This window comes from Pinus tabuliformis, chromosome 1_1 (genome assembly GCF_031772625.1).
Source record: "Pinus tabuliformis cultivar Carrire ecotype Pingquan chromosome 1_1, CPIR1, whole genome shotgun sequence".
In the NCBI taxonomy this organism is placed as follows: domain Eukaryota; kingdom Viridiplantae; phylum Streptophyta; class Pinopsida; order Pinales; family Pinaceae; genus Pinus; species Pinus tabuliformis.
Window position 1 is genome coordinate 529131435 of NC_142297.1, and position 17700 is coordinate 529149134.

At 36.4% G+C, this 17700-nt stretch overlaps 1 protein-coding gene across 1 annotated transcript; it reads left to right on the forward strand.

Annotated features, from left to right (window-relative positions):
• The first annotated feature begins 6598 nt into the window (after positions 1 to 6598).
• Positions 6599 to 11483, forward strand: LOC149214106 (uncharacterized protein At4g15970-like). Its single transcript, XM_089390854.1, has 3 exons — positions 6599 to 7008; positions 7485 to 7847; positions 10964 to 11483. The coding sequence occupies exons 1-3, from the start codon at positions 6835 to 6837 to the stop codon at positions 11444 to 11446; spliced, it is 1020 nt and encodes a 339-aa protein (XP_089246980.1). The 5' UTR covers positions 6599 to 6834; the 3' UTR covers positions 11447 to 11483.
• Positions 11484 to 17700: the final 6217 nt, after the last annotated feature.

The window sequence follows — 17700 nt, forward strand, 5'->3', positions numbered from 1 at the left end:
AGACCTGTTTTCAATCCACCAAAAACTTCGTCTTATAGCAGAGCTAACAGGTCCAGGATGTCTATCGCGTGGCCAATCAAGGTGGTCTCTGTAACAATAGCAGGGTTGCGATGAATTGGCGTGATATGCCTCTGAATAGAGGTCACAACCAGGCGGATGAGGATATCATGGTGTCTCGAAGCAGAGACACAGAGGCGGGGTCAAGTTATTTTGGATTCTTTATGCAGGGTTTTTGTGGAAGCAAGAATATTGTCGACCTCCCCAACCCTCGACAGTATGAACACAAAAGTTTCAAATCGGAGTTGCTGAGCAGATACAGTTCTGCAGATATTCGAAAGAAAAGATGGATCTTCACTTTGCAAGGGCACCAGCGATCGTGGAAAAGTGATGGTAAGTGGCGGAGAAGTGATGGTAAGTGGGGTCGGAACTCCAGCTTTCCCGGCAGACTAAAAACACCCATCTTCCTTTTTGTGGAGGCAATACCGCTCGAGTGGTGGTTTATCGTCCATCACAAGCCTTGCACGTGGGAAGTGGTTTTGCGGAGTTGGGAGCGATTCCACTCACCAATCAACACGCGGCATTGGTTGGTGAAGGAATACCGCCCTCATCGCGCGCTAATCTTCGGAATGTTAGGCTCGCACGATATGCACCTCGACCGTCAGATCATACAAGACAGATCAACGGTCAAGAACAATTGTGCATGTTGGTGGGCCGAGAATGTCTTTCGTGTGGCTAATTGCTGGGCTACTTGGTATTGCGATTTTATCCTCCGCCATTGGATCGGGCACGAAGGATTGACGGTCAAGGGTAATGGACCCGAAATCCTTTTAGTGGTATCCCTATTTCCTCTTTGGGTCTGTTTCTAATTTTTAAATGGTTTGTTGTCTCCGGCTCGAATGGTTTTGGCTTGGTAGTTTTCTTGTTTTCTTGTTTTGGGGACCGAGGCTCAGTGTTTATGCCTGGATTGTGAGTGAATAGTTTTCTTTGGCCCTTTATTCCTTTTGGAAGGCCGTAAATTATGTAATTTGTTTATAGTTATAATGAAATAGAAGGTTCGACTCTTGCTTCAGCAATATATATATATATATATACTAAGATAATAATAATATCTAAAAATATATTATAAAAATATAATAACATTTATTATATTCCAACATTTATTTATTTATTTTTTTAAATGGATAGTTCAACCTATGATTTTCAATTTAAAATTAAAGATTTTAATTTCATACAATGAAATGCAAATGTTTGAGTTCATGTTTTATTGATGATGATGATGGTTAACCTTCACTGAAACCAAACTTTCCATTACACACCTCGCAAATGCCACTTACAGTAATGAGGATGTTAAACTTTAAGCTTCTCAATATTGTCAACTAACATCTCCCATGCCACATCTTATGTAATCTCCCATGCCGCATCTTATGTATAAAGCATGGCCGGCTAATTAATTCTATGTTTTTCATTTGATTTGGTTGTGTTGCTGGTTTTTTTTTAAAGTAAGATGTTCAGGAAAAGTAGGGTTTTTTTTTTAGGTTATTTTTTTAATTTTATTTAACATGTCTCTAAAATTAGATTCTTATTTTTATATAGTTTATTAAAAAAATTTATTTAAATTTAAAAATATATAAATGATATTAATATTTTCTTTTCTTTTATTTATTTATAAATATTAATATAAAAAAAATTAATTTGATATATCAATTTGAATAGTTAAATATTATAAATTATAAATAAAATCTTCCACTGTTTAGCAAGTTCTTTTCCCTTTGATATTTCCAAAGTTTGATTTATTATTAAAAAATAATTTTAATTTGGGTGAAAAAAATGTGTTCCTATTATGCTAAAATTTCCACGGCTTAATCATAAATAGTAATTTTTAATTTTAGTGGCTTTGGATTTATTTAAATCAATTACAATTTTTTACTTATTTTTTTTGTAACATATAAATATACTTTTTTATTGGGTTATACATATATATTCCCAAGTAATTTTGATTAGTTGGGATTTAATTTGGGAAATTTATTGATTTGATTTATTTTGAATGATTGATTGGATTTTATTATATAAATAATTGAGAGAAACCAAGAATAATAATTTGTATAATTTTAATTAAAGGTTATTTTATTTTGGGCAATTTATTGATTAGGTTTAGTTTGAATGATTGAATTATTATAACATTTATTATTTTAAACCAAAATAGAATTCTTTCAATTTAACATTTCTATCGGCCTATCTTTGCACATTTTGGGGCAATTGCTAGTTTATATCGATCTATGTACCATAAGGAAGAAGGACCAACGAATGGATAAAGTATAATATATTCAATAATTTTAAATTAAGTATAATATTTTCAATAATTTCAAATTATAAGAAGAGCTTCGGCGTAATTCACATAATGAAAGACTTTTGTCGACTCGTTTTGAGCCAGCAAGTGTGGCTCTTCTTATAATTTCAAATTATAAGAAGAGCTTTGGCGTAATTCACATAATGAAAGACTTTTGTCCTGACGATGAGCCACACTTCTGGCTCGAAACGCGTCGACAAAAGTCTTTCATTAATTGAATTACGCCGAAGCTCTTCTTATAATTATTATGGATCACAGAAGTCTCAATTCAACAATTTCAAATTAGTTATGGTTAGTTTATTTAGGGTTGATATTACAATTTAATGTACTAAAAATATTTAAATTAAATATTTTGATTTTGATTTTTATATAAGGTAATATAATTTTATATTAATTTTAAGAAAAAAGATAAAATAATTAGAAAAATAAGAATAAGTGTGAATAAAATGTTTAAACTTTATACTTTTCAAAACTATTTTAATGAGTTTAAATAAACTATTTGAATATCTATATTATCTAATTTATACCAATATTAACTTCACATATATTTATATAGAATGAAAATATTAAAAAAATATTTTAATGTTGTATATAATAAATATTCAATGTCCAAAGAAAAAAGTTATAGGTTAAAAAATAAAGTAAAAAATATCAAGTATTTACTAATAAGAATAATAAGAGGGAGATGTGTAATTTTCCAATTCCTAATATAAAATTAATATGTAACATTTAAAATTCATAATAATAAAAAAATTCAATGTGGGTCATCAATAAAATATTTTAATATACACGATACATTGGCAAAAGGATTTAACAATACAAAAACTAAAAGAGGCAGAATCAAAAGTGCTAGCATAATGAGACTACATCCAAAAGCCATTATGTATGTGATGAAGTTATATAAACAATTTTTTTTATAGCAACGCAGGAGACAACGGGGTTTGAACTCACAATGAGTTTGTTTCTCCATATGGGCCATATGACCCTCCATGTGGTCCAGTTTCTCTTGCAATCTATCTTGCATGTACCATTGATTTCTTTGTAGATCATTTGGAAAAGAGATAATTGCATTTTTTTCGCCATGTCTATCCTTGGTGACTTGAATCACAAGCAATTTGAGTTTCTTAATCGGATCCCCAATGTCCACCCTGCTAGGCTCGTGCTCAGGAGAATTAGGCTTGTGCTGTAAAACCATAATTTCAATGCCTATGAAGAAAAAGTGTTATGCTGTAGAATGAATGTGTAGAAGACTTTGTCTTTTTTAATTATTATTTAGCAACATTTTTCAGAATTACAAAAGTAGTTATATGAAGGTGGTTGTGCGAAGCTAACTCTTTGGAGGTATCATGTGCAGAGTTTCAAATGTTAGTTAAGGGCATTATTGAGTGCGGAAGTAGTTGTGCAGATGAAGTTGTGTGGAGGTTGTTGTGTGTGTGCAAATGTTATGTGAAAGTTTTGTGCAAAGTTTACTAAGATAATAAATATACAAATATCCTTTTTAATTCTTATTTAGGGACCTATTTCACAATGTATAATCATTAATTAATATCAGTTTCAAAGCTATTTGTTTGGAGGTATTGTGTGTGGATTTTTGAATGTCAATTAAGTGCGTTATTGAGTGCAGAAGTAATTGTATGGATGAAGTTGGACAAAGGTTGTTGTGCATGGAAATGTTATGTGAAAGTTTTGTGCAAAGTTTACTAAGATAATAAATATACAAATCTCTTTTTAATTCTTATTTAGGGATGTATTTAACAATGGATAATCATTAATTAATATCAGTTTCAAAGGTCAATGACTGAGGGTGTTACCCAGTGTGGAAGTAGTTGTGTAGAGATGGTTGTGCCCAGTGTGGAAGTAGTTGTGTGGAGATGGTTGTGCGTGTGCTGAAGTTATGCGAAGAACAAATGCATGTGCATAATCTTTGAAAAATGAGGGAAGTGCAGAGGCGTCTTTTAATTATAACGTGTTTTTATATTATTTTTATTATTAATAGAATTTGTGGGATGTGGAAGTGCATATAATGAAAGCTTGAAAGATTTTTGCACACAATGGACTGTGTTGTTCAAAGGTATCGTGTGCGGAGGATAAATGCTTCATGTCCACCATATTTGGGTCTCACATTTATTAATATTAGTTTCAAATGTTGATAAGTGATAGAAGGGCATTGTTGAGTCAGGAGGTGGTTTTGCCTAAGAGAATTCTTTGCATAAATGCTTCCTGTCCACGATATTTAGGTCTCATATTTATTAATATTAGTTTCAAATGTTGATAAGTGATAGAAGGGCATTGTTGAGTCAGGAGGTGGTTTTGTCTAAGAGAATTCTTTGCAGTTTCGCACATGTGCATTTGTGTAATGTCAAAAGTGTATCAAAATTTATCGGTGAATTGAATGTTGAGATGACTTGTATTTATCTGCAGATTTGTTTTCTATTAATAAGAGGGTGGACATTGGGACAATGAAAAATATGGATGGCGGTTTTATCTTTGTATTGTGTTTCAGGTGGTGATTTCTAGAGAAACCAGACTGCAAATATTCGAAATAGCTAAAATAGTAAGGGGAAAAACACTATTTACAGTAATAAAAAAAACAATAAAAAGTGTAGCATTTTTTTTTCACAAATTACATTTAAGAATTTGGAATATTGTCTAAGCTTTTGTTTTCTTAAAAAGAAATGTTATTTGTGAAATTGTGTTTGAACAATAGTAGTAGACCAAAGATACAATAGTTATACAATTATAAAATTGATGTACCAGTGATTGAAGCAACTCATTTAATTGTAAGCAATCAATTCTATTAAAATAACACATATAACACATGTAGCAAAGATAACCAAAAGATCGTGGTAAAAGAGAACTAGAAGATACAAATCTATAATAAAAAGAAAATAACCTAATGAATCATTGTAAGGTTAAACATTATAGATGAGACATCAATAATAATGAAGAAAGCGTGAACAAAAAGATCTACAGAAAGATATTAATATAACATTTTATATAACATGGAAAAACATAAGCGAAATAATCATATTGCATAATAAATAATATTGTAAACCAAATTTATTAATATATTAGTCAAAATATATTATATTTTTTAATTAGTAATAGTAAAAAACATTTATAATCAACCATACAATTATATAATTAAAAATAATTAATATATATTAATTGATTAGATCCATTTTTCTTAAAAAAAATTAATTATAATCATATTACTTGTTTTTAATTTAATTATAATTAAAATCATTGGTGAAATATATCCACTTTCCAGATTTTAAAATTAAAGCTCGACTAGCATATATCTAATACCTTTAAATTTAATTATATAGTTATATTAAAAACAAAAACAAACGACATTTTAAAGCTATTATCAAATGTATGAGCTAATACATGACATCATTTTGAATGGCAAGGTTTTATAATATTGGATAAAAAGCATTGACATTTCAACCTCGACCGTGATATTTCATTAGAAGTACAGTGCCTAGATAAGACGCGTTGACCAAGTACAGTTTCCTCTCTCAAGAAGCTGCTAGATTTTCAGAGATTTCTCACTCGAAGATTTTGAAATATTAGCAATTTTAATCGTAGATTTTGAAATATTTTGTAATTTGATAGATAGAAAATATAAGAGTTAGTTGTATTTATTCATAAATTTTAAAATATTTTTAGATTAGATAATTTAATTAAATTAAATTAATCATCATAAATAATATGAATAGAGATCGAATTTTTTTACATGTAAATTTTTTATGAGGCGATATTATTTAAATATTTTGTATGGTTATTTAATTTTTATTTTTTTTAATATTTTAAAATTTTCAATTTTGATGACGAACAAATTTCTCAAAATCTTCAATGTAAATAAGTTAAAGCAACGCAACATCCTCAACATAAAAGTATAAATAATTGACATAATTGACTCTTCTTTTATTCATTAAGGCAACCAATATATATTATATCATTGATCCATTAATACTTAAATCTAAAAATAAATATATACAGTGTCACATATACCCACTTTTAAATAATATACTGATGAACCTATACAACCTACCCATTAATAAATCAATAACACAATACATACATACACATATATATATTGGTTGCTATCAATCAAATTTAAAAAATTTGCCCAAAGATTGATAACTATGATGAACTGGATACAGCTGACGACGTGCTGCAGGTCATCCTGAGCAGATTGTACATTCGGATCACCAGAAGCACAAAGTCACTGGTTGACTTTGTGGGTTGGCCATGAAATAACTTCAATCTTCAATCAATCGGGTCAGGGACTACAACGGCGGTTGGGCTGCCTCTGTATTTGACTCTTTCCACCATCTAGAATCGTTCAATTTCTGTTGAATTGTGTGGAGATTTTTGGGTGTATCGGTGGCAATCATAATGAAAATGTTTTAGTATAGGACCCGAGGGATTTCAGCCTTAGAGCCATTAGATTGCAAGAGATACATCTTGTTGATCCGAGTATGATGAACCAGCAGCTTGAAAACAAATTGCAGACCATTCAGCCCACAACAGTCTGCAAATATGTCATAGTAGCATGTGTCTGGATATTCACAATGGTGCTTGCACTGCAATATTACTATAACCCACTTGGAGTGAGCAATGGCCGAAATTTTTTCAACTCGTCGACAAACCATGTAGGTTGGGCTTTGTGAATATATTAATTTTTCATGCATTCGATTTTTTGTAACCCACACAGCAATCTGTGTAAATTCGGATTGAAAAGTTAACGTTTAAATATTGGAAAGGTCAAACTTTGTTTAACACACATTTAAGGAAATGCCTGCTATTCCCACAGTCTGGTATTATTGTAGATTCCAAAAATATGTTAAAATTTGAAGCTTTATATCAATTGTAGATTCCAAAAATATCTTAGAATTTGAAGATCGGCTTAAAAAACCTTTCTTCTGACCATGGGATGAAGTTCGGGGAAGTACAGGGAAGGTCTGGTTGTGGTTATTTTTACTTCAGAGAAATTTGAAATTAACATGATTACTCTTTGCTTTGATAATTTTGAAGTCAACATTTATACATACATTAATTTTGGGCAGAATAATCCTCTCCAATAAATAGATTTTCATGACTATTACTGTTTTTCTGTATCAACTTGCAGAGTTCAGAGTTGGATTTAGGCAGACTTCTAGAAAAGGTTTCAATGCCAAACAAGACTCTGATAATCACAACGATAAACGCAGCTTGGGCCGAACACAACAGTTTACTGGACTTGTATCTCCAGAGCTTTCAAATCGGTGAAGGCACACGACAGCTAATGAAAAATCTCCTCCTCGTTGCTGTCGACCAGAAGGCATTCGAGCGTTGCCAACAGATTCATCCGCACTGCTATCTTTTGCTAAACGAAGGATCTGATTTTTCAGGCGAGAAGGTTTTTATGACCCAAGACTACTTGGATCTGATGTGGGCTAGAATACTATTTCTGAAACATGTGTTGGTGTTGGGTTACAACTTTGTTTTCTCAGTAAGTGTATTTCAATTCCATAGACCTGAGAGATTAATACCGATAAGAATAGAAAAACTGGTTCAAATCCTAATCAAATGGCATGTGGAGATATGTAAACTTCTAATATAGATATATTTAAGCCTGGTTCAAGTAAGGTGTGTAATGAAGTAAATTAGTTGACTTTATGCTTGTTAATAAATTTTCAATTTTCAAGAATATTTTGGAATATAATAATCATTGAATAAGGAAATTTTATGTATATTATTTGCCTTAGATTTGCAGCTTAAATCAGAAGTATCAGAATTGTCAAATTATTAAAGCCATAATTTATTTTTATAAAAAAAATAAAAAAAAAATTGTAATGTGTTTTTTTTGTTAAGCTTGGTAGGTTTTTTTTTTCCATTCATTTATAAGAAAATTTCCACCACATAGATTGACGAGATGGCCTCAACTTGCCCATTGGGAAATCAAATCTGTTCACCACCTATCCTCATTGTATGCCATCAAAAAAAAAGTTTCAGTCTTTCTATCCAAGCTATATAAGTCTCTGTTTCATGACCATACTCTGGATTTTTATCTATACATATTCTTTCATAAGGAAAAGTAAAAGCTATCCGCATATAAACCAAAATTAAACAAAGGAGATTATCTAGTTATTTTGTTCCTCCTAGGCCAATTCCACAGGCGTGGGGGTCTTTGACATTTGATCCCAACATCTCAGACAGTTCCAAGATGCGTGGGATATGCTTTTCAATTCTGCCAAGCCTGATATCTTGCTTATGGAGTTGACATTAAACTTTCTGGGATTCATGTTTGTAGCTCGGCATGCCTTGGACAGAAACAACCATGCCTACCAAGATTTGCTCCATGGCCTTGCCCAATAGGATTTTCATCAGCCAATAAAGGTGTAAGGTCTACTTAAATTGCGTTACCCTACCTCTAGTGGTACCAGGGTCCGGGACAAGGATCCTCCAGTCATCCATGTCTTCCTTAGCCTCGCTGCCCTGCTCAACTTCTACTTCCCATTCCTCTAAATTTTTTTGAATACCTTCATTAGTGCCCTCGCGATATGCCTTGACAGCCTCACTGATAAGCCTTTCCACCGATTTTCTACCCCTGCGAAGCTCAGACATGCTCGGTTCCTTTTCGTTTCTGGGCACCTGGTTCCGTCTTCCACGACCACGACTTTTCGCAGGTTGAGCCATGACAGATATGCCCCAAACATGTTCAGAGCAACAATTTGTTAACCAAAAACAATTCATCGTGATATAACAATGCTCTCGTCTATGAGTTGGATTACCACTGATAACCGCCCCACCTTGCTCCTCCCCTTTCCCTTTCGTATCAGTGTCAGGGCCTTCGTGGTCATAGGTCCATTCCCCAGGAGGGATCGGCCTACTGCTACCAACAATGAGACCCCGTCGCCACATCGAACTCCTCACTACCGCAGTCCGGTTCTCTTTCCCTTGCCAATTCCAAGTTGGTGAGCGTTGCCGCTTGCTAGAGTTAGGCCAGCCATGGTTAGCAGACCCCTTCCCTTCTGCCCAAGACACCAACATATAGCCTCTTATATTTTCATGCCCAACTTCCCGCCCGTGATTCCTAGCAGTTCCCTGTTTGCATTAGTTTCTATCTACTTCCCATCAACTACATTGGTGTCGACAACAGTGGTCCGCACCTAGGCAGTCGCTTAACTAACACCCGCGGCCCTCCGCACCAAGCTCACGACTCCTACCTGCAAAACCCCTACAGGTATCCCCACTCAACCCTCGGCCCACAGTTCCCAACATCCCCATGCGTGACAGTAAGATTTCAAACCAGAGAGAAATTGCTGCAATACCTGGCAGTGGCAAAATATAGACACAGGACAAAGCCAACACAACCAGGCGCCAACCCCAATTCCACCAAGATTCTTAACTTCCCAATTATCCTTCCTAATTTTCCGCCCCTCCCTCCTGCAGAAACCCAAACAGGTCAATATTGCAATGGAAGAGAGATACCAGAAAACATACCCGTTGATATTTGCAGGGTCGACAGGCTTGAAGCTAAGGATGGCGTCACCAAACTTGTCCAGTGCACCAGCTCCTCCATCCACAAACAAACTCACCAACATCATCCACTTGCCTACCCTTTCTCCCATTAAAACCTTCTCCTCCACCATCCTCGTGCGAGCTTTCCCACCTCCCTTCATGCAATTATGCCAAGGGCCACATCACCCATTGCCTCGAGTGTGTGGGCGGTGGTGGTATATTACTCATGTGTACTGTGGTATATTACTCATGTGTACTCAACGTTAATCTCCGTTCGTTGTCCCAACCAACGGTTTGCACCCCCATCGAGGTGAAAAATCTGTAATTTTATTTTTACTTTTAAAAAAAGTTAAAAAAAAAATTACATTTTGTAAATGCTCTCAGTAGCCAATATTTATATGCCTAAAAAAATTTGAAAATATAAAAAAAAAACCTTAGAAGTTGCCTGATAGTAATTACTTAACTTTTTTTCTTTTTCTTTTTCCTCTAGATTTTCTGCCACCCGGAATCCAACCATCCTCAAATGGCTCATGGTTATCTTTCGTGGGTGTTCCTTGTTTGAATTTTAACTTTCTGGAACATGAACTCTCTTTGTGGCCACCATCTCATCCTCTTTGTGTGGTGCATTTTTCTATTGTTCTAGTTCATGGGTAGATTCTGATTCTGTGTCATTCTGTCTGTGAATTGCATTGCTAAATATGATCCAATAGTTAGTAGAGAAATTTAGTCCCAACAGATATTATGTTCTCATCAAAAGCAAGACTATTTATGCATTCCAAACATTATTTTTTCAATTGAAAAAGAAAATTATCATTAATTCATCCTTAGCTTAATTACATATTCAAAATATATCCAAAAATAAAACCGTGAGGCCCTCGCTCCTATCCATCAGATTCTCAGATGGATATAAGTTGAAAGTATTATTTGCGGACAACATATGCCAATTCAATGTACGGAAATCCCAGTAAAGTAGCAAATATATCTTTTTATATGATTTTTTTTTTTTTTTTTTTCCATTTTAGTATGTTACCATTAAAACTTGAAATTTAATTCTCTCAATGCTATGTTTAAGCATTAATTGGTTCTGGATGATTTCTTGAACAGGATACGGATATAATGTGGTTCCGGAATCCGTTCCAATTATTTGATGAAAACGCCGATTTTCAGATTGCCTGCGATAATTACGTCGGCGATCCTCACAACATGTCGAATGCGGTCAACGGAGGTTTCAACTTCGTTCGATCCAATGACAGAAGTATTGAGTTTTATGAATGGTGGTATGACTCCAGAAGTTCCTACCCCAACATGCACGATCAGGGCGTTTTGAACGAGATCAAATCAGAGAAGCGCATGTCTGAAATAGGGTTGAAGATGCTGTTTCTTGATACCAAGTATTTTAGTGGGTTCTGTCAGCAGAGAGCAAGTCTGAGGGATGTGGTCACAATGCATGCCAATTGCTGTATAGGCATGAATGCTAAGCTTGCTGATTTGACTTTAATTCTGCAGGATTGGGCATCCTTCCGCTCTCCCAACGCCAGTCTAACAACCCAAGTCCACTGGAGAGCTCCCAATTCCTGTTTCCACTGATGGTTCTGCAGGGCTAATTGTTTTTTTCTTTCTTTCTTTCTTTTGCCTGAGATTGGTATTTTCTGAAATATTGATGTACAGAAAATAACAAATTAGAATAAGTTGAAATGAGATAAAATTTTTATATTAATTGTAAATTTTGAAAATGGAAAAAATATTTATTTAACCTAGTATCAAATTTGAGATATTCTTAAAATTTTCAATTTAAAATATAAATCTAACAAGCTTGAAACAATATGGAAAGTGATTTAATTTAATAAATTTAGTTTCAGAAAATACTTGCATTGCTTCCTACTATTGACATCCAGAAAGTGATTTAACTAAATGATTTTAGTTTTCATTTGGCATTAGACTTGTACTGGACTATTCAGAAACAAATTTTTCCATTTTCGATAATGGATATACTAACAGCCTAATAAATATATCGTCTATCACTCCTGCAAATCATTTAACAGCCTAATAAATAGATTGTCTATCACTCCTGTAAATCATATAAATACATTAGAATAAGCTTGGACTGCTTCCCAAACATGGACAACCATAAGATGACTTAATTTTAAACAAAAGTAAAATTTCCCATAATATCATTACGGCTACTATATACAATTTTAATGCTTTGACCCAGTGTTGTCACAGAGGGCAGCATTCAGTTATTGCACTCTTACGAATCAATTGAATAACTTAGTATAAGTTTGTATTATTTTTGCACTCTTACGAATCAATTGAATAACTTAGTATAAGTTTGTATTATTTTTAACATATTAGGTGATTACTTGAATAGTTTTAACATTGGAAGGTGATTTAATTGAATGATTTTAGTTTTAATTAGGTTGATATTTTTTTGGAAGGTGATTTAAAAGAGGAAACACTCTTTAAAAGAGCACATAAAAAAATTCGATCTAAGATATGCAAAAGTAATAAATTTGTATTACTCTTAACATTAACACGAGAAAGTGATTTACTTAAATGGTTTAAAATGAAAAATTGATTTACTTAGTGATTTTAGTTTTAATTATGTTGATATTTTTTTTATAAATAGAATAATTATTTTTTAATTTAAAAATTTTATTTTATGTTCATAGTTTTCTTTATACAATAGATAGAATTATAAATTTTTCATTATTAATTTCTTTACAGCACATAAACAGTAAATGGATGAAATATTTTGATTCCACATCATATTGGTCATGAGACTGCTGCAGCAAGAAGTATGCACGATGGTGCATATCATCCCAAGGGTAATCAAGGCTAGACATAGCTTCCATGATATCCTCATCGGAATGGAAGATGGGCGAAGATGAGGAAGATTGACTACATGATGCAACGGTAGTACCTAGTGCATCATCATGAGAAATAAGGTTCACATATGCACCATTTGGGATGGTAGACGACGAGATAGTAGATGGAAAATCTACTGATGTTGAGACCTGGATTTTGAATGAAGGAGGTTCGATAGAAGCACACGTAGAACCCTCAGAGAGGTTTCCCTGCGAGGAACTCAAGGATGATGACAAGTAAAGGATATGGACCGTGGAGTCTGTCATCTCGACATCGGGGGGAGGGATCACGATGGTGGGACCAGAGTCTCCCTATTTTGGTGTACTAGTGGTACCAAAATCCACAAGTAGAGGAGTAGGTGATCCACTACGAGTGGCCTCGTACTTGCACAACGCTTGAAGGCAATCATGAAATTCGTCAAGACTAGGGAAATAATGGGAATAGTGACCATAATGATTGCACAAGGCACAAGGGTGATTTGTGCGCAACGTTTTGAGTTTCTTGGCTGGTCCCGGTAAGGTAACTTGGACCTTAGGGATATTTGACTTAGGGAACGTTTCATGAACCAAAGGTTTGAGACGAGGAAGCTCATGACAGTTATTGGTGGCATGCTCAACAACCTCACATAAAGTACATAGAAGTGTCGGCTTTGGAGCTTTGGGAGCGGAAGGTGCTTGGGGAGCCTTGTCCTTAGGTTCCTTCTTCTTGGCTTTTCCCCCTTGTTCAAATGCTTTCACAACATGAGTAGGTTCATGTTGAGGTTGCGGTGGAACTGAAGCAATGACATGGGTCATAGGGACCAGTTGAACCAGGGTCAAAGCATGATATGGTCTGAGCTGACCAGGCAAAGTATTCGCTTGGGGGTCAATGTACCACACTCGGATCCCCAAAGTCATATTAGGGAGAGTCAACAAAGCCATGACAGGGACATAAAAGATTCCAGGAGGAGGAAATAAGAAAGGTATCTGTTTTGCAGGATAATGTCCCTGTGGAACAACTCCTGGGTAGTTAAGGCCTCGAGGAATAATTCCTGGTGGGAACAAAGGAAGTCCTGGGGGGGTGAATCCAAATGGCTCAACTAAGATGGTAACAATAGGGTGCTGAGGAGATGGTTGTTGATCATATGCACCAGATTTCTTGTGAGAAGCCCGTGACGCTTGTAACATGCAAACACTCAAAGAGCTAGGCTTAGAGATGGGGGGAGACTAGGAAAAGCACCCAACAATGAGGAACCTTTATAGACTTCGGGTGAAACAATGGTGAGAGGGGTAGAAGACTTCTTGCCAGACATCGACGAGATAATGCATTCAGGGGAGGTCAAGGATGACGGCTCGTAGTATGTCAACTGATCGATAGTGACAATCTTCTCTTCATTGGGGAATCATATCTTGCAAAAAACCACAGATGTGATGGCTGACATGGAATAAGTGTAACTACGACCCAAGAGAATGTTGTAATCTAGAGGGGCATCAATAAACTTGATGTCTACATGAACAATCTTGCCCACAAGAGTCACTGGAAAATTGTGATACATGCCGAGAGGCTGGGAGGAGTGACCATCCCAAGCATGCAAAGTGATGGTGGATGGGGACAGTTTAGGTGACTTGAGTTTCTTCCAAATGACAACGGACATCACGCAGGTGGATGCACCTTCATCAATAATGCATCAGGAGATGATGGCATTACAGCCGCAGACTGATATATGGAAAGCAAAGGATGGAGGTAATGGAGGATGTTCTAACGTATCAACATGAAAGACAATCAAACAATCATCTAAAGGATCTACTGCACCCAAAGTATTAAAGATTTCTTTTGAGATGGGCACAACTAGAGGACTTCCATCATCGACATGGCAACAAGGGATTGTGCCAAGTCGTCTATGATACTATATGTATGGGTAGCTCAGTTAGAAGCCACGTGACGATGTAATGGTCCCTTGGGGATCTTGGGAATTGACTCAACTTTAGGTTGAGGGATTTGTAGCGGACCATTTGGTATCATAAGAGGCTAAGTAGATGCTTTGGTTTTGGACTCAGTGGCGAAAGAAGTCGATGGATTGTCATATTAACGCGACTATTTGCAAGTTGATATCAAAGGTATTGACCTTGTCAGAATTCATCATGAGGATCTGGCAGTCACCAGGATCAAAAGGTTGGGGAGGGTGGGTTGTTTGACCTTTCTGAGGTTGGGCAACAACAAATCCTTGCTGAAGGAAAAGATTTGTGAGCATGGCCAGATGAGATGGCGCAGGATTCTGAGGTGATTGCTGCATGGGTGGTTGACCTCTAGAAGCTACTTGGGCTTCCCACATTTGGTGTATTTAGGGTAAGAGGGGGCACTCATGAGTATAATGGACGTGTACACCACAACATGCACAAGATTTTTTCATATGAATAGCCTTGTTTTGCTTGGGTTGGTCGCCCTGTTATTGGTTGTTGGTGTTAGGCTAGTTCCCCAGGGTTCATTAGGTTGATTACCTTGGTTACCCTCGTTACCCTTGTTACCTTTTCCCGTATTCTTTTTCTTCGAATTTTGGGGATTGATCACACTCTACTATCTAAACACTTGACCCTGAGGGGGCGGTGGCTGTTGGGGCTGAGAATGCATGGGAGGCTGCGGAGCTAATGCCTAAGGGGCTGGAGTGGTCGACGGTGCATAGGTATAAGATGGTGAAGGGGAAACAGTCTGGTAGATAGGTTGCACACTAGCTGGTCCTCACATTTGATGATATGGTTGGGTAAATGCATAAGAGCCACTTTGTCTTGAATATACGTTGCTGGCAGGAGGGTCATAAGTGTTGGAGGAATTGGTGCCCCCTGCAGATAGCCATAACTCTGCTGAGTATATGGTGAAGGATGTGAAATAGCTCTAATGATACCGTCAGCGGTGTGAGATGCCCCTGGTGCATTGGCACCACCAGGATGGGGGAGGTCTGGTATAACGGTATAGATATAACCAGATTGAGCATAAATCAAGTCATATCTCATAACGGTTTGGAGAGCCTCTTCCTCTGTCTGAGGAAAATGAGACGTGAAATCTTTGGCAATAGGCTCTAAAAGAGTCCTAAGAAACCAATCGAGGTAGACACGGTCTTCAAAGGGTGGAGCAAGGCACATGCTCCTCCTTCTACGACATTCTTGGACATGATCGAAAAGACGGGGGCCAGAGGACTAGAGGAATGCAGTCAAGAGCTCTGTACCAGTGTCGTATCGGAGAGGTAACTGAAAATATGAAAGGAATGCTTTAGCAAGCATCATGAAAGTGGAATGAGAGGCGACATCCTGGTCGACATACCACTTCGTAACATCTCCAATGAGCATGCGTTGGAACAATCGAAGACAAATGCAATCATCGATGATGGAATTGGATGAACACCACATATGGAAGGAGCAGACGTGATTGGTATGGTCCTCTCCAAAATTACCCTCAAACTTGGGGATGCCGGAGGGAAGCTTAGTCAGCATAGCTAGCCAACCAACATTGTGGTGTATAGGGTCATTAATCAACTGGCTAAAATCTGGGAGGCTTAACCCAACCATGAAAGGTAGCATTGGAGCTGCCAGAACGATTCTTGTAATGGTTCCGCTAGATGTGACTACCGGGGTAGAACCAGAGCCAACACCAGGTTGGTTTCCTGCACCTGTAGTGAGTTCTGACATGATGATGGTATGTGGTGAAGAAGGCTCGGAATTGGATGAGGAATCAGATGAACTAGAAGAAGAGTCTGTATGGGGACTCGAGGGACTATGAACTCGAACCCTGCGGGGAGGAGTAATATGCCCAAATGGAAACTAGGAATGAAGGCCTAAGAGTCTCTGCGACAAACGCCTTGGTGGCACAATGGTTGTAAGACACAAGTGACACAGAAATGGTGAAGGGAGATAAACAATATGTTTTTGTCTTTGAGTGGGGAGATAAATTAATTAAGTTAAGTCTTGGCTTGGCGGTGTAAACCAAGTGCCCTTCGCTTAAGGTGTGCTTATGTGTGCAAGTGTATTTATTATTAATCCCAGATCGTGTTTGAAAAAATGAAAAGATTCCTGAAACAAACTGAAATTGAAAATAGAAAATAAATAACAAATCAACTATCTAAACCCCACCCAAACTGGGTTTGCAAACACTGTGCTAGTTGGTGGTGAAATTAACTGAAAACACCCAAAAAAGGCCAAGAGATCTAAGCATCAGTGTGATTGGGATCAAATGAAATTATGCTGTTGGAAAGTGGTGTAGCAACAACAAAAAACCAATGAGGAAAATCGTTGCAAAAGATAGGGAGATGGGTGTGAAACCTAGGGAAAACAGTGGCACCCTAATGAAAATGACCAAACAAGGTTCAAGAGGGAACTTTGGATGGAAACAACCTATATTTCAATATTTGAAACAGGAAGGTACAAATTTGGAAAATATGGTTGAAAGCTCTGCAAAAACTCGGACTTCTTACTCAGTTAAACTCCTCCTATAAAGGTGGAAGCGTACTAGAAACCCTAAGGGGATAAATTCCACTTTGACGAGAGAAACAAAGTAGATCAAGGCCTAATAAGGCTACGACATTAGTCAAACAACTGAGCAGACAACTCTTGGCAAAATCCAGAAACAGATCAGGAAAAAATCCCAGAAACCCCAAAATCGCAGGTACTGACCTGTTTAGGGGGATATCACACTTTTTGGGCTAGAAAGTGCGCTTTAGACCTCTAGATCTCACTTTTGGGGCAGAAAAGGGTGATTTTTTCTCCTTAGTTCTCGGGCGGAAAGTCTCGGAAAATTTTTCCATCTCTGTCGCAGCTGGTTCCTGTGACTTGCGGAAATGGCCAAAAAACTTACGGAAGTTAGAAATTTGATTGATCTAGGGTTAGAATGCTAGTAAACAACATTAAGAGACTGAAAAGAGAAAAACCCTAAGCTGAAAACTGAAGGTCACCCAAGTTTCCAAATCAGAATTAAAAACGAAGTGGAGTCACCAATTGGTTATGTAGAAT

Excerpts from the sequence above, each read along its gene's own strand:
- LOC149214106 (XM_089390854.1), top strand. The coding sequence starts at position 6,835 with ATGATGAACCAGCAGCTTGAAAACAAATTGCAGACCATTCAGCCCACA. Across the intron at positions 7,009-7,484 it reads TCAACTCGTCGACAAACCAT|AGTTCAGAGTTGGATTTAGG; the intron begins GTAGGTTGGGCT and ends ATCAACTTGCAG. Across the intron at positions 7,848-10,963 it reads GTTACAACTTTGTTTTCTCA|GATACGGATATAATGTGGTT; the intron begins GTAAGTGTATTT and ends TTTCTTGAACAG.